The sequence below is a fragment of the Oryctolagus cuniculus genome, chromosome 2, assembly GCF_051225735.1.
Source record: "Oryctolagus cuniculus isolate XC-2025 breed Fujian yellow rabbit chromosome 2, ASM5122573v1, whole genome shotgun sequence".
Classification (NCBI taxonomy): Eukaryota; Metazoa; Chordata; class Mammalia; order Lagomorpha; family Leporidae; genus Oryctolagus; species Oryctolagus cuniculus.
In genome coordinates, this window is record NC_142868.1 from 75,323,758 (window position 1) to 75,344,215 (window position 20,458).

Here is a 20,458-nt window from a genome sequence, read left to right on the forward strand (position 1 = left end):
TAGGAGAAAACTAATGATACAATTATTTCTGACTGGGTACTTTGTAATGAATTAATACTAATTCACACATACCAGGCTCCTCATTTGGGCCTGGCCAAGCCCTGGCTGTTGTGGGCACTTGAGGAGTGAACCAGCAGAACAAGTTCTATCTTTCAAATAAAATGAAAATTAAATATTTTTTAAGAAGGTATCACAAATCCTCATGGGAAGGAGAAAAAGAAAGTGCATGGTTTATACCATCATAATGTTTAACTTCCTGTATTCTGTATCAAAATGAGAACCTTTGATAATAAGTTCTAAAGGAAATCTGGAGGGAACAGAACACTCCATTTTAAAATCAAGACTTTAACGTTGGCATGTGGTTAATGGTTTTAATGATGTCAAATGATCAGATTGCCACATTTTCAATAAAAAATACAATCTATGAATTTTTACCAAGACAAAGAGTAACAGTAACTGAAGGTGTGTAACAGTCCTCTTGCACATGTATTACATAATATGTGCTTAATTGGCTATCTATCTTTGGGAAAGGAATGCAGGTTTCTAAAACATCGGTTATTAAGCCAGATGGTTTCCTACTCAAATTTCTACAGAAGAGTCTTACCTAGAAATTTATGTTATTAGTGAAAAATCCATCGTTGAGATGTGTCACGTTGGATGGGATATTGGCACATCTGCAGGGTGGGTGGGACAAGTATTGGGGGATATTCCCCCTGCAGCTTATAATGTAAGTTGGTTTTATTGTTTTTATATGTGTTTATGGTTTTATATTTCTATCAAAACCTTGTAACTCACTTTTATAAGTAAATGTTTGTTAAGTATGTATTGAATATAACTTTAGAATCAGCCCAGAAAGTTTACATGTATTTCAAAAGAGAAAATGTGCTAATTTACAACACTGTAAGTTTTGTTGAACTACGAGTCATGATTGTTAGTGTAAGATTTTATAAACATGGGTTATAAAACCTTTCCATCTGATTTTCCTGATGAAGAGAGATTTTAGTCAAATATACACCATATTTCCAATAGCTGTCTACTGATTACAGTTTACTTACATTTTATAGTCTAATTGTTTTCTGAATCATGTAACTACTGAGTAGCCTCATCTTACCACCATTCCACCTCAAATTGCCAATATGAAATTTTCCAATTAGCTCTGGTAGAGAATCAGGAACAGTGTAAAGTAATTAACATTGTTTGTGCAAAGACAATTCCATATAGATAGCTAATGAAGATAACAACTCTTTCAAGGTCTCTCAGTTGTGAATTCTTAGATAAGCACTTCCTTGACTGCTTCACCACTGTATTCAGACACGAGAGTTCTTTATCTCAGAAAAAAAAAAAAACCCTCTCCCACAATACAACAGTAAATAGTTAACTAATGTGTATGAAGCTTTTATATAATTTTCCAAATGAAATATCTTAAATTTTTATACCTACATGGTAAAAATCTCTACAAATAGGGAAAATCAAAATTATCACTTTAAGGACAATCAAGACAGCTGAAGTATGCTCTTAAGTACAGTGCTTAAAATGTCTTTAAAATAAATTTTATGAATATGTATAAAATGTAAGTCCATTTATTTAATGTTTTGTTCACTCAGGTAAAATTTATGCTGTACATCTAATAAGATAACCAACTGTCTCCAAAAAGTCTAATTCCTGTATTAAAAATAAAAGTAACCTAAACAAAAAATACTTTAAAGGTTATTCACTGAATGAAAATATAAAGGGAAACACTGCAACTTAATGAAAAATTTTTATTTATTTTTTTACTTTTCCAAATGCAATTTTTAGGTATATTCACTTAGGTTTTTAAATGAATACATAAAAGACCCAGAGGGGGAATTTGTCAGTACTCTAACAGGGTAAAGGATACAAATCCCTCTTTTTTCCCTAGCTTCCAGCTTTGCAAGAGGGAACACCTAACAGAATCCAGTCCAGGATATCGCTATAGTAGTCCTGTGCTTTGAAAAAATAGGTAGCTGCATATGATTCTGAATACATCAAATGCTGCTCTTGCCCTTAAGACTTCTAACAGTAGTTATCATTTCTAGTGTGGCACTTCAGGATAATGAATAATGACCAAGAGAAAAAAAAAACTTTAAGGTAAAAGCAAGAATATATCATGTCTTCCCAGATTTTTTGAAGCAGATTGTCAAATTCTTCAGCTTAAAAAAAAAAAAAAGTCTGAAAAAGACTGCTGCTATATTGTTCAAAGAACTGCGCTCTTACAAAATGGACTTGGCTGATGTAAGTCATACCATAAACACATTTAATATAAAACTCTTCATATTTTTAGCAAGGATAAGTAATAACAAAGAGCTTTTATTCCATTGTCCTCTGGTCTTTTAGTTTATCTTTGTTGAATATTTTTCTAACAAACATTTTGAAAAGTTTATCATCATTTTCTCTTTGATTACATACCAGTTAATTATGTGGTTTTAAAAGGTAATCTGCTTTAAATTTTCAAAGTCAATACTAAAAAAAGTATACAGCTTATCCTAATTGTTAACATTTACAAAACTTAGAGTTCATTCAAATAAAAAATAATACTTTTTTTTGTAAATAGTGCATACAAGGCACAAGAGCTTCTTGGTATATTTAGTGAAGCCAAACATTTTGGCATCAACAAAAACATCTTATTATCTTAAACTAAATTTTCAAATAGCATGCCATTTAGTTCATACTGAACTAAATTTCCAAAACAATATGATTTTTGTTTAATGATTTGCATAATTTAATCTTGATAGGTACTTCAGGAAACATACTTTTACTGTCATAGTTTTGATGAGAAGACACAAAGATAATATAGATACCACTGGATTAACAGGACAAATAATAGAGATATTACTAGAGGGAGAATCTATTGACCCAAAAGGAATTCTTAACAGAAGTTCAATGCTTTTACTAAATTCAATAGGAGAAATGACCTAAAAAGATGTTTGTAAAAACCTAAGCCCATAAAAGTGTATCAGAAGTCAATCTTAATAACATTGCAGATTTCCCTCCAATTACGAAAATCAGAAAAGATGAAAAATGTTTGATATAAAATTATTTTGTAAGAACATTGGATTCATTCTTAGAAATGTGTTCTAGCCATTTGCTTGATCAGAAAGCTCCAGCTTCAGTGTTCATACTTATTATCCAATGGGGAGCAAAGTCTAGAAGTAGATTAAAGTCTGATAAAAATGGATGGTGATCTTCAAGTACAGGCCATTTGGACTTTGTAATGAAGTCATAGCTATGACAGGTCATTAAGTCTGAGGCTCATTTCCTATCAGAAGGAAAAAGCAAAAGAAGTCTGGTTTATTTCCTCTACCTTCTTAATGGTAACATAGATTTTACAAATCAAGCACATTATAACGTGACATGAAATCTTTTAAATCTGAAACAATATCTTAACAGTCTCAATTTTTGAAATAAAAAAAATCAGATGATCAATGAGGATTTTAAGAAATAAACTGTACATTATTTAGGTGAAAACTGCCCATGAATTTAGGCCAAGTTTTTGATAGAAGATACTTCCTCTTTTATTCATAAATCATAATTAATTTTAATATTTAATAAGAATCTCTTATTTATAACACTGTATATTGGATCAAAAGTGTGTTATGTTTTAAGTAACAACTTGCAATCAACTCATATTCTGCATATCCAAATGGTGCCTTCATATGGGAGCCTCTTTCATCCACGTACAGCATCGATACCTTGAAATGAAACAAAAACAAACTATTGTGTCACCCATTTAAAAGACCCAAAACCAACCAACTCATTCATTGTTTGTTATAATAGCATCCCTTATGCAAATAAATTATAAAGCTCAATGTGTTCTTGAATATAGAACTCTAGACCAAAGCTTCTCAGAATTTAATGTACATATATCAAAAAATGAAAAATGCAAATCCTCATTCAGTAAATTTAGGGCAAGGCCCAAGAATCTGCATGTCTAGGGATGCCAGTGCCGTTGGTTTGTGTGGCAGGATTCTCTGTTCTACATTTATCTGAGGCCTACTCCAGTTTAGGCAGGCTAACTAAATTAGAAGGGAGATTTAGGGAAAAAAACTATGAAACTTCATGTGTATGTAAGCATAGTATTTTACAATATATGACAGGACAGTTGGGGATGCTAAATTAATCTACTTTTCAGCGCTACTTTGGGTGTAGGTACATTATAACTATCTGGAAGCTATACTGAATTAAGAAATATTTTCTATAAAGGCCAGAGATAATTTACCAAGATAGTTCAAAAAGAGGAGAAAATAATATGAAGTTATCATTTAGTAATACAGTCAAATGAGACACATTAATATCAGATTATTATTCAACATAAATATGCAAATCTGAAATGTAAGGCAGAAAACACTTTTAAAAATCTAGGATATATTATCTACCTTGGAGAAGAATTTTACTCAAAAAACAAAGCATTTTATTGCTACTGGTTATGTCCACATAAATATTGCCACAGAAAATCTGTCTTTTTTATGTTTTATAATTTTATGTCAGCACAGCTGGTTCATTTGCCATGTGGTTATTATGAATATTATGATATATTAATCATATACTCAAATATAATAAAATCAAGCAGACAGCAATGAACAAAGGCTACAGTGGTCTTCTGTCAAAATACTAGGAAGGGTAGAGACTTACATACAGTATTATCCTGTGCAACATTTAACACCAAACATTTCTAAAAGCACTGACCTCACAACTGTTAATTATAACTAATGACCCAAAATACTGAGAAAAATCATTTGAAATTTTATGTTTCACAGAACTACAGTCTAAAAAATACTTTATTTGTGGTATTGGCTAGTGGTTCATCACTGTATACCTACAGCTACACACTAAAAATTATTTCTAGAAATATATTCATGTCTCGGGCTAGTGTTATGGCATAATAGGTTAAGCATCTGACTGTGGTGCCAGTATCCCATATGGGTAGTAGTTCCAGTCCCAGCTGCTCCATTTCCAATCCAGCTCCTTGCTGATGGCCTGGGAAAGCAGTAGAAGATGGCCCAAGTGCTTGGGCCCCTACACCCACATGGGAGATCTGGAAGAAGCTCCTGGGCTTTGGATCAGCCCAGCTCTGGCCATTGCAGTCAAGTGGGGATTGAACCATTGGATGGAAGATGTCTCTCTGTGTCTCTCTCTCTGTCTGTAACTCTGCCTCTCAAGTAAATAAATAAACCTTAATAAACATAAAAAAATATATAATCATGTCTCTGCTATTTAACCACATTAAGTATAAATTTTCATTTTCCTAACCATGGTTATGATCTGAACCAGTATGTATTCAGAGCTGATCATGGTCTTCCCAAAAGCAAAACAGTAGTCAACTGGCAAATAACATTTTGCTGGTATCAGATGGCTATTCATCAAAAGCGAAACAAAGCAATCATAAAAATCCACATAGCCAAGAACAATTTGACACACATTATTTTGTTTTAGATGCTAATCTCTTACTTCTCTTAGAATTTGGAATGCTGGATTACAATTTTGTAGTTATTTTGATAGCCTTAATGTTCAACTCTAAAAAAACTGACTTATTTATTTGAAATGCAGAGTTACACAGAGACAGAGAGAGACAGAGAAAGATCTTCCATCCTCTGATTCACTCCCCCAAATGGCAGCGACAGCAAGGGCTAGGCTAGGCCAAAGTCAGAAGCCAAGATCTTTAACTGGGTTTCCCCATGGGTGGCATCTTCCACTGCTTTCCCAGGTGCATTAGCAGAGAGCTGGATCAAAAGCAGAGCAGCCAGGATTCAAACATGCACTGACATGTGGGATGCCAGCATCACAGGTGGAAGCTTAACAAAGCCATACTGACAGCACTGGCCCTGATGTTTAACTCTTTACATTATGTTTATTGTAACACAGAGTTGTTTGTTTAGATATTTATGGCTTTGTTCCAATTGGGACTCCTTTTTGTACCCTTTTATTGACTGTAGATCTATAATAAATTATGTTTTTTTAAAAGATTTATTTATTTGAAAGTCAGAGTTACACAGAGAGAAGGAGAGGCAGAGAGAGAGAGTCTTTTATCCGCTGCTTCACTCCCAAATTGGCCACAATGGCTGGAGCTGCACCGATCCTAAGCCAGGATCCAGGAGACTTCCAGGTCTCCCATGCGGGTGCAGGGACCCAAGGACTTGGACCATCTTCTATTGCTTTCCCAGGCCATAGCAGAGAGCTGGATCGGAAGTGCTGTAGCCGGGATTTGAACTGGTGCCCATATGGGATGCCAGCACTGCAAGTGGCGGCTTTACCTGCTATTCCACAGTGCCAGCCCCATAAATTATGTTTTAAAGAAATTGATTTGGGACTACAGGTTGAAAAAATTACTTAAAACACCCATTATTTTAAGGTTAACACATGCTGTGAGGTCCTACTGTGACCAAAACTGGGGATGTGAGCTGGTGCAGTGGTGCAGCAGGTTAAGGCACTGCCTGTGACACTGGCATCTGATTATGAGAATACAGGTCTGAGTCCTGGCCCCTCTGCTTCTGATCCAACTCCCTGCTAACACACGTGCGAAGGTAGCAGATGATGGCCCAAGTGTTTAGGGCCCTGCCATGCATGTGGGAAACTAGGAGGGTGTTCCAGGTTCCTGGCTTCAGCATTGGCCCAGCCCCAGCTCTTGCGGTCATTTTGGGAGTAAACCAGCAGATGAAAGATCTCTTTCCCTCCCTATCCCTCTTTGATTCAGTAACTTTCAAATAGATAAACCTTTAAAACAAAATTGGGGATGAGTGTGGTTTGTGCTGACACAACAGAATTTTTTTGTACTTGGACCCAGTGAAATACTACTAATGTAGAGTTGAAGATATCACCATTAAACATAGTGAAAGTTGAAAAAAAATAATCCACTAAATGCAAGATAATTTTCATGTAAAATTCAATATTCTAGGACCAATCCCTGCCTTTTAATGCATTACTATAAAAATGATTTTTATCATCAACTTAATGTTATAATTTATGGTGTTCATCTGGATACAAGTTAATATTAAAGCTACATCTATGTCCAGAGCCCCAAGAATAAGTAGTATGATCCCACAGATCAGGAAAGACACCTAAAAAGAGTTATTAAAAAATAAATAATAATGTTCATGGAGACTATTTGCTCTAAGAAAACTGAAATACTGTTAAAATATATAAAACCTGAAAAGAAAAGGAAACTTACTTTAATAAAGCATGAATTTATTTTGCTTGAGGATTAAGTCTCATTCTCCATGGTTAATGCAGGATTGCTCATACCTTAAAGAAAGAATATAAATTAGCATTTTGGGGTTTCTTTTGAACAAATACAGAAACTTGATTATTCATCTATGAATCCCCCCTGTATACTTCCAGAGGCACCCTGTACATGGGTGTTTATGTAATGCTTATACAGAAACACACAACAGACCACGCAGTGTCAGCTACAACCAGCATCACACACGTTACAAAAAGCCACACAAATTATTAAAAATAGTTAGGGAAATATACTTGATAAACCCAGGAAGCAAAACAATGAAAGACACATTGAACATGGCACTGCTCACATCACCTTAAATCAATGTTTCCTAATTCTGCATTTATCTGCCTCATTCTTGTTAAACCAACATTTGAGCTATTTCTCATCTCATCTCTCCCCTTTCTCATGTTTTTCTTGCTTCTTAACATCATCCTTTCAACTTTAGTTTCTCAATTCATTCAATAAAGTAACAGAAAAAATAACATGACAAATAATTAACAGCATATAAAAAATCAAGAAACCTGGGTTAATGAAAACTTTAAAGGAAGTATAAATCCCTTCTGCCAGGGAGGGAGTTGTTTTCCCACGCACTAGCAATTAATTCTCAAACACATACATATTTTTGTCTTTAAGGATTCAAAGTGTAAATAGGTGTCATCCATTTTTGTTTAGGCAATGCCTAGTTCTTTATATAGGCTTGAAACTGAAATGGCACATTTTAAGATGAAGAGAGAGACCAAATTACATATACTCCTCTCAAGTCATGGGGACCTTTGACAGTCAAATATTTCTTAAAAGTATGACTTTTTAAAGAAAGCTTTTATTTTAGGAGAATATAACTGATCATTTTTACTCAGGAACACTAAATTGTATTTCACAATCACTAAATTTCAAATAAGTCAATAAACATTTTCATGTGCAATGAACCAAAGTCAGGCAGTACAAGACTTTAAAGACTAGAAGTTAAAAAGAAAAGATGCAATGAATTAAATTAGTCAATCTGGCTATTTTCTGGCTAACAGTGTGTCAGTCATAGAAGTATGGTTTTGTCCTCATTTACAGGGACATCACATGTACAAAGACACACCACTTGTATCATTAAATTATTTTGCTTAGTCCTTGCAATCCTGAGAAATAGCATTTTAAATATGTATAAGCTAAGTCTGAAAGGGGTTAGATAATTTAACAAATATAACACACTAGTGGGTGCCCAAATTGGGATTTGAAATCAGGTCTAACTTCAAAGCCTTGCTTGTTCTGTGCTATTAATCTACATTGACTAAATAAATAAATAAATATTAAAATCAACATTATAACAAGAGAAGTATGATTGAGATATGAAGAAGTCAGGGGTAGCTGAAGTTATGGTAATTATGAAATCACTTTACTGACACTGTGAAATTGAACAGTAACAATTGAACAGTAAAAGAACTGCATAATTTAAGATTCTTTTCAGAAGGCATTTTTCGACTTTCTGTCTGAACTGATTGCAGTTTTCATTTTTAATACTTTAGATTTTAAATTTCTACCATATTTTTAGTGTGCACTGATACAGATTTGGTTCTTTAAGCTAGAAAAAAAAGCAATGTAGATCCATCTTCACAAAGTGATTTTGTGCTTCTAATAGCTATTGATCTAAGTACCTCAAAAATATAAGTTCTTTGAAAATATTTCTAAATTTATAGTGGGAGTCTGACTCCACAGTAACAAAAGTTCTGTAGGTAATAAAATGGAATTTTTCATCACTTTGAAAATGAATCTTGATGTGAATGGAATGGGAGAGGGATCGGGAGATGGGAGGGTTGCGGGTGGGAGGGAAGCTATGGGAGGGGGGAAGCCATTGTAATCCATAAACTGTACTTTGGAAATTTATATTTACTAAATAAAAGTTAAAAAAAAAAAGAAAATAAATCACAAAATAGCCAAACACACCCTTACCAGCTTTGCCTCTTCCAGGGTTTATGTTGCTTTCTGTCCAAGACTGAGAGTCAGTAAGAAGGTGGCTTTGGGATTCTCTCAGTGGCTTTGCAGGAAACTGATGGTTTTCAGGACTGGGTAATAACAATCATATTAAGTTAATTTTTTTAACCCTGACCATGAATACTAAATTTAATTAGATGGTATTCAACCCATCTGAAAGAATTAATACAAATTTATCCAGCAATTCCCATTTAAAGAGCAGTTGAACATTAGATGCATCTGATGCATAGTTTTACAAGAGGGAGCCCTATGGCTTAGGCACTCCTGCTCTCAAAATGTACTTTACACCAAAATGAGGTTGCAAGAGGTTAAGATCACTCTTGATATTATTGTTGAGTGGAATTCAAAGTATGGAACTCAAACCACTTGTGATGCGAGATGACTGGTAGAGGTATCCAAGACAATATGGGGAACACAAGAATAATGCACTGAAAACATTGACTCAACAATGAGAGAAGAGTTCTCTCTTCATGGTCTTTTCATTCTTTTAATTACAATAAGATGATGATCTCTACCTCTGTCAAATCTACACTTTATATAGAGAAAAGCTCTCAATCCCATTCCTTTAGCAGGATAAAGGAATATAGTTAGAACTTTCCAACAGTATTTCATTGCCAATTTTATTTTTAAAGTAATATTCTTTTTACAGAAAATTATACTAGTTTCTCATTTTTTACAATGACATAAAGTTTGATTTTAAAATAAGCTTACATGCCAATTTAAAGACATATTAAATAAAATAGTCACTGATATATGGATAGGGAAAAAGGAAGAAAAGTTTGAGAATAACTTTGCCTTTTGTCAGTAGCAAATTTAGGATCCAATTTCAGGTTTTTCTGTTGCTTTCCTCAATTTTGTGATAGGCTTAAAGCAGAAGCAAAAGTCTCCAAGAAATGAATTTCCAAGACCTCTTCCCTCTCCATCCACAGATAATGCATGGCAGTCTCCAAAGAGGATGAAAGATAAGGTGCACATTGCTAATACAGTGCTGCAGCAGGTTCTGGGGTTCCATTTGATCTCCAAAAGCCTGGTCCAGCAAAGTTTCTCTGCTCTCTCTAACAATTACCACTCAGAGAAAAGTTACGGAGAGTCAGAGGGGAATTGTATCCTGTCCATTGAGCAGAAAACTAATTTTGACATAGATTTTTTTTAAAATTTTCATTCCTACAGTAAAATAAATAAATCATAATATGTTCCAGTTAACCAAAATATCTAGACAATTAACACTTATGTACCCACCTCTTGATTATGAAAGAATTTTACAAATATAACTGAAATTCCAAATCTATAGCTCACCCCAATAGCACCCTGGTTCCTCCCTCCTCCAGGTGCAAGACACTATAATAAATTACATTATGCTTTTAGGTTTTTATTTCTACAAAGGAGCATATAATAAAATGATGCAGGAAGATAAAATATCATGTGAAAGTAAATGAAAAAAAGTCAACGTGGTATTACTTTTTAGTTGTTGAATTCAGTCCTGCAGGAGTGGATGGTTGTTCAGGATCCTGGTTAACAAGGCAAGTTGGGAAGGAGCAGCCATCACCCAGACTGTAACATAAAAGCTTACAGGTAAATCATAACAGAGACAGTACAGTTAAACTGTCAAAATGCTGGTGTCAAAGAGCATAAAATGTTGTATTACAGGCAATATGGCCCTCAACACAGTGTTAACATTTAGGGACATGATGAGCTAACTGATTTCTTACTGATATAATAATAAATCACAAAGCCAGACTTTCAAAATCGCAGTTTCTATGCAGAATTACAGAGCAATGGAATTTTCTTGAAATTCTATTTCACTGGACTACTCTCAGTAGTTTAAAACCTGAAAAATTTAACAATAAAGTACCTTGAAAAAATGGGTAGCAACCAGTACTTCTTCTCATCACCAAAAACTTGTCGCATGTTTTTACTGAAACCCAAACTGAATCCATTCTTATCGGTTCCATGTCGAAATACTGGACTCCTGAATGCCTCTAAAAGAGATGATACAGTAATTGCACAAGAATATATCCACTAAGATCCCTGATATTTAGAAATAATGGAGTTAAATGAACCAAAATCAACAGCAAACCTTTTGGGAGTACTGCGCTATCAACTGCCCTGACATATAGTTGTCATTTCTTTTTTGGACTAATTGCTGTGATTAGAACTTCAAATGTCCTGTTGAATAGCGGTAATAAAGAGGGACATCTTTGTTTTGCTCCTCTTCTTAGGGAGAACGCTTTCAGTTTTCATCATAAATTATGATGCTGTAGATTTTTTTAAAAGATTCATTTATTTATTTGAAAGAGTTACATAGAGAGAGAAGGAGAGGGAGAGAGGGAGAGGGAGAAAGAGGGGGAAAGAGAGGGAGGGAGAGGGAAAGAGGGAGAGAGAATTCCATCCGCTGGTTCACTCTCCAATTGGCCACAATGGCCAGAGCAGAGCCGATCCGAAGCCAAGAGCCAGGAGCTTCTTCCAGGTCTCCCATGCAGGTGCAGGGGCCCAAGGACTTGAGTCATCTTCTACTGCTTTCCCAGACCATAGCAGAGAGCTGGATCAGAAGAGGAGCAGCTAGGACTAGAACCATATGGAATGTTGGCACTGCAGGCAGCGGTTTTACCTGCTATACCACAGCACCAGCCCCCTATTTCTTCTTTTCTCAGTTTGGTAATTTGTGTGTTCCTAGTAATTTGTGTATTTCATCTAGGTTACCTAATGTTGGATGTAGAGTATTTCGTGGTATTCTCTTATAATCATTTTTATTTATGTGAAGTCAATAGCAATGTCTCCACTTATTTATTTATTTGGAAGTTGGAGTTAGAGAGAAATCAGGGAGAGACACACAGGTATCTTTCATCCACTGTTTTACTCCCCAGATGGCTGCAATGGTTGGACTGGGCCAAGCTGAACCCAGGAATCAGGAGCTTCTTCCAGGACACAAGCACTTTGAGCCATCTTCTGCTGCTTTCCCCAGGCTATTAGCAGGGAGCTGGATCAGAAGTAGAGCAACCAGGATCTGAATTGGCACCCATATGGGATGTTGGCATTGCAGGAGGAGGCTTTTACTTGTCATGCTACAATGCTAGTCCTTATCTTCACTTTCATTTATGATTTTTGTGATGAGTGTTTTCTTCTTTTTCCTTCCCAGCCAAGGCTTCTCAAATTTGTTGATGTTTTTAAGAATCAAGTACTGATTTCATTGATTTCTCTGTATTTTTTATTTCTGTTTCCTTTATCTGCTATCTTTATTATTACATTCCTTTTGTTGTTTTTGTGCTTACTTTGCTCCTCTTTTTCTAGTTCCTTACAATGTAAAGTAATTGGTTGACTTCTTTTAAAAATAGGCTTTTACAGCTATATATATTTCACTCTAAGCACTGAGGGATGTATGAACATGCTGTTTCCTCTAAGATTTTCGAGCTCTTTCCCCCGCTGACTTCATAGGACAAGTACTTCTTTGCTGCGGTGACCTCTTCCCTGACCAAGCGTTCTACACAGGTTCTCCTGCATCATCACCAGTCCTTTTCTCAGACCTCAGTAACCTCTTTGTTTCTTTCAAAGCTCTTTGCATTTTGCAATTACTTTAATGATTAGCTATTAATTTTTGTGCCACTCACTGTACTGTTTTTCCCTTGCTCACCATAATATATAAACACAAGTGACAAGCAGTAAACACATGGAATGAGTCAACTTGGATGTATTTAAGTGACATCCCACAAACAAATGTGGGAAATAAAAATGATTTTTATCTTTTCAGAACAAGTTGGCATTTATTCATGACAACTTTCAGTGGATATATATATATATATATGACTATACAACTGGATACTCACCTAATGTAGATTTATTTTTGCTGACTAGCCAACAATGATAGCCAAACAGAGAAGATAAGCTGACAGAAAACATAGCTGCAGCAAAGAATAGAAACATAATATGGAACTTGGCTTGAGTATCTGGTAGACCATTCTATAAAAAAGGAAGAAAAAGTATGTTGTCAAAGGGATAAGTAGTCCCCTACTTTTATAAGAAAATTAGTAATCTATTTTTGCCTAATATTTCTCTTAAATTTAGATATGGAGAAAGATACATGCCTTTCTATTAAAATGTTAGGAAAACACAAATATATATTATCAGATTAAAATAAATGTTTACTGGAATATGAATATATTTGAAAAAGTATTAAATGTGGGATACTGGTCTTATTCTATATAACCAAAAAATGGGAAAATTATGGAAGTATATTTGTAACCTATAACATTAAGAAGCAAAGATCTATGAAACATAGTTTTAAATTTATTACTTGAACATGTTTTGTTAACACGCTAGAAATGTACAAATGTTTAAATAGCTTTATTACAGTGACAGAAAATACGTTAGCTGGCACTTGTAGATACTCTTTTCCTTAATGTTTTATGTTACTATGAACAATAACATTAAAAGAATACATAGAACACATTCACAATAATGCTTTAAGCTATTTTAAATAATAGTGGCAAAGAAAAGCTCTAATGCGTAACATCTGTCTAAAATAAATCTTATTATAACCATAGGCTGAACAGGCCACCTCAAAGCAAAGTCATCTTGACGTTCACTTTTATACATTCAAGGAGACCTAGACTCACCATACTGGAGGGCTTGGCCATGGACACTTAGTGAAGTTACAGAGCTACCAGGAGGTGGCCCTTCTGACAGAGGGTCACAGTGTTTTAATGCCTTGTAGTATTGGTCAGAGTGACACAGGTCACGGGGTCTCACCGACAGCTCTCGACAGCAGGATCCACACAGTGAAAACCCCGGTGATTCCTTTCCAAATATGTGTGTGGTTTGGAATGATAACCATCCACAGGAGTGAGGAGCAGAGAGCTGAATGTTGTCCTAGACACTCACTGGGGATTATCCAGCAAGCGAGACACTTGCAAGTATCCTTGGATGCTGGGATCAATTCCATTCACCTGTGATTCTTTATGCTTAGCAATGCATCTGCATATAGTAAGCATTCATCAATCTGTTCGTATCAAATTTTATTCAGATTTAACATAAATGATCTAGCAATTCAGAAAATGTTATCATAATAAAGGATAATTTATTGAAAATAATAAGGCAATCCTGGCAGGGGATAAACTGCTTTTTACTAAAACTTGGAGTATTCACAAGGAGTTATCTAAGGATATTGAAAATACACCACTTTAAATTTTTGCCTACACTTGTTATAGTATAGCAACAAACATCACCTAAAGCCTTAAAAAGTGAAACCTAATAAAAATTCAAGACTTAGAGATATAATAGCCTAAAGAAAATACTTCTATTTCTAAGTACTCAAAAAACTTATCTAGTCAGTTCTCGTTATTCGCAGTGTATGTTTGATAAAGTTGCCAGAAACACTGAATTTGTGAATACTGAACCACAGCTGTAGGGAAAACACATGGTTAGGTTCCGACAAGCCTCTAGTCACAGCTTTGTCAACTGATCAATCGATAAATCTTGGTTCATGTGTGTTTCTGATTAAAGATACTTCAGTTAATATGTACTATTGATTCCTTAATGCAGAACTCTTTGCCAAAAGCACATGTCTCATGCCTGGATGAAGCTAACTGTGACACACAGAGCTCCTCCATAAGACATCAGTCTTGTGTTTAGAAACACTAGACAGCACTTCAGCACCACAAAAAAGCACAAAGATTGCAAACACATGGCACTAATTAGAATGTGAAAAGCACACTTGTTTACAGTCTGAGAGCTGAAACAAGAAGGCAGAGCATTGTCTTCTTGGACATTAACTGGAAATGTATGTCAAGAGGCGATGTAGACTTTTCGCTACTCTGCACTTCTCTGCAAATGACCAGAAAAGCTCTGCCAGTATTGCTTTGGTTGTTGTACATCACTTTATTGAGTAGTTGAATTAAGAGACACAGACTCTGCGAATACTGAGGATTGACTTGTAAAAATTAATTCTACAAAATCAGTGTCTGCAATAATTGTCTACTGAAAATCTATATGGTACACATTTTCATACTGGAAAACGTCACCAAGGTAATGACTTACTGTCCAAAATTTGACAAAATACTGTAAGTCTGTAGCAGCGATAAAAAGGCAGTACAGCAGAGAATAAGCCAAGAAAAGGAGGAAGAATTTATAATTTGAAAATCCAACACAATTGTTCACCCTGTCAATAAAGCAAAGACATTCTCAGTGAGTTTTATATCTCCAGTCTACGAACCAACATGCCCGACTTAACACAGTATTTAGCTTCCTCTCACTGTAAAGTTACTGGTATTTTATTTAATTATAATTCACAACATTTCTTAATAGATATAAATATTAAAATATCAAAAACCTGGTGGGAAGGAGGGAGGGAAATTTCATTGCATTTTTGGAATTATGGCTATGGAATTCATGAAATCCATCCTCTCTATATATTAATAAATTTTAAAAGGAAAAATTCCCTAAAAACAATTTCTGTGTTTAGACTTTAAAAAATATATTTAATATTGCTTCAATCAGTTATGATAAATGTAACCAGATTTCATATCCAGTTATAAAAATAAGCATTTGTCCAAAGGCTTTAAGCTTGTTAGAGACCAAGAGGATTAGGGGGATGCACTAGTTCTTCCTCTATGTTACCTTTTGGTTTGATTTCCAACTATAATTAACTAGATTAAAATCTTTCAAGTTTTTCAAATTAGATGAAATAGCTTCACTAACCCAGTACAGGCCATCATTGAAGCAACCAGCTTGCAAAAGCATGTAGATGGGAAGTTTAAGAAAAGAAATAGGACCAAGAGCCAGACAGCCTGAGTCATAATGCCCATTTAACACTAAGTTACATAGCCCTTAGGAAGTTAAATTGTCTATCAGCATTTCACTTTCTTAATCTGTAAAATAAAACTGAGATAATATCTGAAAGCTCTACGTTCTATGATTCCAAATATGGAAATTTAAAAATGTTCCCTTCTTATTCTGAAAGTCATTAAATTGGGAGATGGAGATTTCAAACTATCTTGTCAAGAAATATAAATATGAATATAAATAATTTTATAGACATACTTCTTTCTTTCAGGTTTTTTCTTTTTCATAAAGACAAGGCATTACTGTATGACCTTGTAAAAATGTGATACAACATCCACAGGAATCTGCCAATACCTTGGCTGGATTTAAGTCTTTGTTAACTGGTTTAATGAACCTATTACACACAAAGTATGCATCATATTGTTTCCTTTACTCAAATGTCTTTGTTCTCATTCAAATGTTGGTAAAACAATTCTATTGACTTTGATAAAAAGAACATGTCTCTAGATTTTTTTAAAGTGAAACTGTTCACAATCTACATAAATATAAATATATATGTGTATATGTATATCTATATATATGGTAAAGGGAACAGCATTAGTTATAGTAAATTTTGAATTTCAGGGTCGTGTATGTGAGAAGTAAACTATAAAAAAGCCAAAAAAAACAGTTGAGTTTGTAGTGTAAGAGGTTCTGGCGGGGAGGTGAACCAATCGCTTATACTGCCTTTTTTTTGTGCATCTGAGTGAAATAATGGCAAGAAATGACAGTGGAAATAGTTCTGTACAAGCGATTTTATTTGTACTCTGTCTCAAAAAGATGCCGACTATTTCCTTTGTATATTGCTTGATTTCAACAGGAAAGAAGAGTCAGACAAAGGTGAGGGGTCTCTAAGACTTTGTAAACAAGGATTCTTGTGGACTGGAGGAAATTGGAAGGGATAAGAAAAACTTTCTCTTTCTACATGAAGCAGCTTTTGTGTTAAATATTAAACAGCATTTTAATGGATAGAAAAGGACTTCCATCATAGATTAAAACATCTAATTTAACTTACTTTAAAATTTACTTTAGAGTATAGTCATTTGACATATCTAAGCCAGGAAACACAATAAAAAAGTCAGATTAAAAGACCAAGTATTTTAGAGTTTGATATGCATTGAGTTTTGATATGTATGTTACTAGAGAAGCGAAGTGACAGTATTCATTTTGCATAATAGCTTACTGTTTCCCTAACAAAACACCCTCAGTTAGACGTTTTACCTGCCTACTGCTTTCTTTGTAGACTCAATGTGAAAAGGAAAGGACTTATTCTAAGTCTGCACATCCTCCATCTAGACAAGAAAATTCCATATGGAGAAGCCAAGCATGTCTAGATTAACATTCCTCTGATTTTCTGAAGTTCAATGTTGACACACAGCTAGCCTTGGACTCCACTTCAGGGTAATTACTGTCTGAGTCTAAAGTGGAAAAAGAACTTATTGAATATACTGGAAAGAATGTGGTCTTTCAAGTCCAAAAAACATGGTAAGTGACTTTGAGTCCACTCATGAACTTCGTCTGAGTCTCATCCAACCCCTGACCCCCTTCCTTTAAAATGGGACAGCTCAGGGCAAATTAAGTTTCTTTTTGTGAAACCCACATTTCAGTTCCAGTCCAGGCTATTCTGCTTCTAATCCAGCTCCCTGCTAATGCACCTTGGGAAGGCAGAGGAAGATGGCCCAAATACTTGGGTCCCTGCCACCCATGTAGGAGACCAGAATGGAGCTCCCGGCTCCTGACTTTGGCTTGCCTCAGTCCTGGATGTTGTTTGAGGAGTGTTCCATATCTGTCTCCCTCCCTGTCTCTGTCATTCAGCTTTTCAAATAAATAAATATATTTTCCCTAAAAAATAAAATGAGACAACTCATTTCTACATTTTCCAGTCACTGGGGTTAGTTATAGATTATCTGTCTGGTCCTTGGAATATAAAGGGTACTCAATTAACTAAAGCTAAAATTATTTATTTTCATTTGTGTTACCTAACTTTTTGGCAAGCATGTGAAAATACTGTAACTGTAACTAGTTGATAAATGAAAAACTTACACTAAAAGAAAAAAAACACTTCTCTGATAGAAAACTCAATAAAGCAAAAACTATATTTTAGTTAAAATACAAGTATGAGATTGATTGCCTGGATGTTCTCAAGGAATATTCTCGGGCCACAGCAGAGACATTGAAATCACTGATACAGAACCTTTTCCAGAATATATTAAGTGGGGAAAAAAACCCCAGAGGGACAGTTTGAGTCAACAGTATAGTCATTTGTGTTAAAACAAAACACCAAGAGGGAAGGCACACACATGTATTCTAAAAAGTGCCATATTAACAAAACACTGATGCCCTGGGAGAGGGGGAAGCAGGCTGGGCAGTGAGAGAGCATGTTTATCTCTTAGTCTTTGAGTTTAGGATGATGAGCTATGTATTCCTATAAATTCTGTAACTTAAAATTTTAATTGAAATTTAAAAATAAAATAAAATGGCCAGGGAAGGCATTGTGCTAATGCTGATTAAGTCCACATTTGGGATGCCTGCATCAAATATTGGAATGCTGGTTTGAATCCTGGTTCCTCTGCTTCCAATCCACCTTTGTGCTACAGCAATGTGCTTGGGAGGCAGCAGATGATGGCCTCCTGCCACCCATACAGGAGACCTGGACTGATTTCTCAGCCCTTGCTTTTGGTCTCACCCCACTCTGACTAGTGTGAGCTCTGCAGGCCTGCAGCAGTAGATGGAATGAATCAATCTCTCTCTCTCTCTCTCTCTCTCTCTCTCTCTCTCTCTCTCTCTCTCCTCACTATGCCTTTCAAATAAATGTTAGTCCTTCAAAAAATGGTCACTCCATTCAGCTAGCCCCAGGTGAATATTTTATCATGGAAATGTAAATCCTTCACAAAGAGGTGTGGCTCCTGCTTTCTGTGAGGGGATGTTCAGGGCTCAGAGGGCGGCAGGCCAGAGAAGCATCATTTACATTGCCGCTCAGGGGCAAGAGCAGCAATAAATCAGATGAAGGGATGCAAAATGAGCTTAGTTCAAAAACTCTAGAAAGTCTTAAACGTCCTTCCTTTCACTTCTTTGGTACGATCTGTCAAAACTTGACAGACACTGGGGAGGAACAGTTGCTGGTGGAAAACAAAGAATGAGCCAAAGGATGAAGGCAAATGTCAACTAGTACACAAAGGGATGCTATTACAGAGATCTTTTTTTAAGAACCACATTCTTGGAGCTGGCATTGTGGCATAGCAGGTAAAGCAGACATGCACCAGCTGCTCCACTTCTGATCCAGCTCTCTAGTAATGGCCTGTGAAAAACAGCAGAATATGGCCCAAGCATTTGGGCCCCTGCACCCACATGGGGGACCCAGATAAAGCTCCAGTTTCCTGGCCTTGGCCTGGCCCAGCCCTGGCCCTTGAGGCCATCTGGGGAGTGAACCATGGATGGAAGAACTCTTTCTCTATCTCTCCTTCTGTCTATGTAATTCTTTCAAAATAAGTAAAAATAAATAAGGAAAATCACCTATGTATTTCTTTTTTAAAAAGAAAGACCCACATTCTTATAGTAGTGACACTTTAGGAGAAGAAAAGGAAGAGGTGTACTGGTGAAAGATCTAAAATGCTGTAAACTTTCCATCACCCTTTTAAATGTTACGTTTTAGTTAAAATAAATTATAGTTAAAATAAATTATTAAAACTGCAGATGATTTAACTCTTCCTTAGAAATTTCCAGTGAGGTACTGTATAAAATTTATATATTACATGCATATGTGTATTTCTGGAAGGTCTTTTAGAGTTTTTCCAAGTGCATATATAGAAAACCCTTTGTTCTTGAGCAAACCTGCAAAATTCACTTTCATACTGTTAACCTACTAATTTTAAAATTACTTCATGGGAATTCTACTGAATAAAAGCTCTTTGAGCTAATGAAAGAAATAGTAGAAGGTAAGCTTGGAAGTATCTCATAAGTTTGCTAATGTAATACTGCATTTACAAAAAGATTTCAACACATAAGTGACCTGTTTAACTATACAGCTATACTCACCATGGGCAATGATGATCCATCTTCAAAATACATCTAAAACCAAAACAACACAAAACTGAACATCCTCAAAATTTTAATCATATTAAATTATAAAGAGAATACATAAAGCATGCTTATTTCAAAGGCCTAGGGCAAACAAAGTATCACAAAGTTAGTTACCTAACCGAAAGCTGAACAGCAAAGTTCTTACCTAAAATAAACACTAGAGGGTCAGTGTTGTAGTGCAGCAGGTTAAGCCCCAACTTGCAACACCAACATCCCAAACTGGTGCTGGCTGAAGTCCTGGTTGATTCATTGCTCCACTTCAGACCCAGCTCCCAGCTAATGAGCCTGGGAAACCAGCAGAAGACGGCCCAAGTACCTGGGTCCCTGTCACCCTTGTGCCACCCATGT

General features: G+C 35.4%; 1 protein-coding gene across 5 annotated transcripts in view; it reads right to left on the reverse strand.

Moving 5' to 3' along the window:
* Nucleotides 1-1,746: 1,746 nt before the first annotated feature.
* ZDHHC2 (zDHHC palmitoyltransferase 2) overlaps nt 1,747-20,458 on the reverse strand; it is a 91,485-nt gene continuing 72,773 nt past the window's right edge. For all 5 annotated transcript variants that reach the window (XM_051842605.3, XM_051842603.3, XM_051842604.3 and 2 more), the window contains 8 exons: nt 20,066-20,098; nt 15,248-15,368; nt 13,039-13,171; nt 11,070-11,196; nt 10,676-10,768; nt 9,176-9,288; nt 7,184-7,257; nt 1,747-3,710 (listed from right to left, as the gene is read on the reverse strand). In XM_051842605.3, coding sequence (XP_051698565.1) covers nt 7,217-7,257; nt 9,176-9,288; nt 10,676-10,768; nt 11,070-11,196; nt 13,039-13,171; nt 15,248-15,368; nt 20,066-20,098 — 661 coding nt within the window. In that variant the 3' untranslated portion in view covers nt 1,747-3,710; nt 7,184-7,216. The remainder of the gene's footprint in view (nt 3,711-7,183; nt 7,258-9,175; nt 9,289-10,675; nt 10,769-11,069; nt 11,197-13,038; nt 13,172-15,247; nt 15,369-20,065; nt 20,099-20,458) is intronic.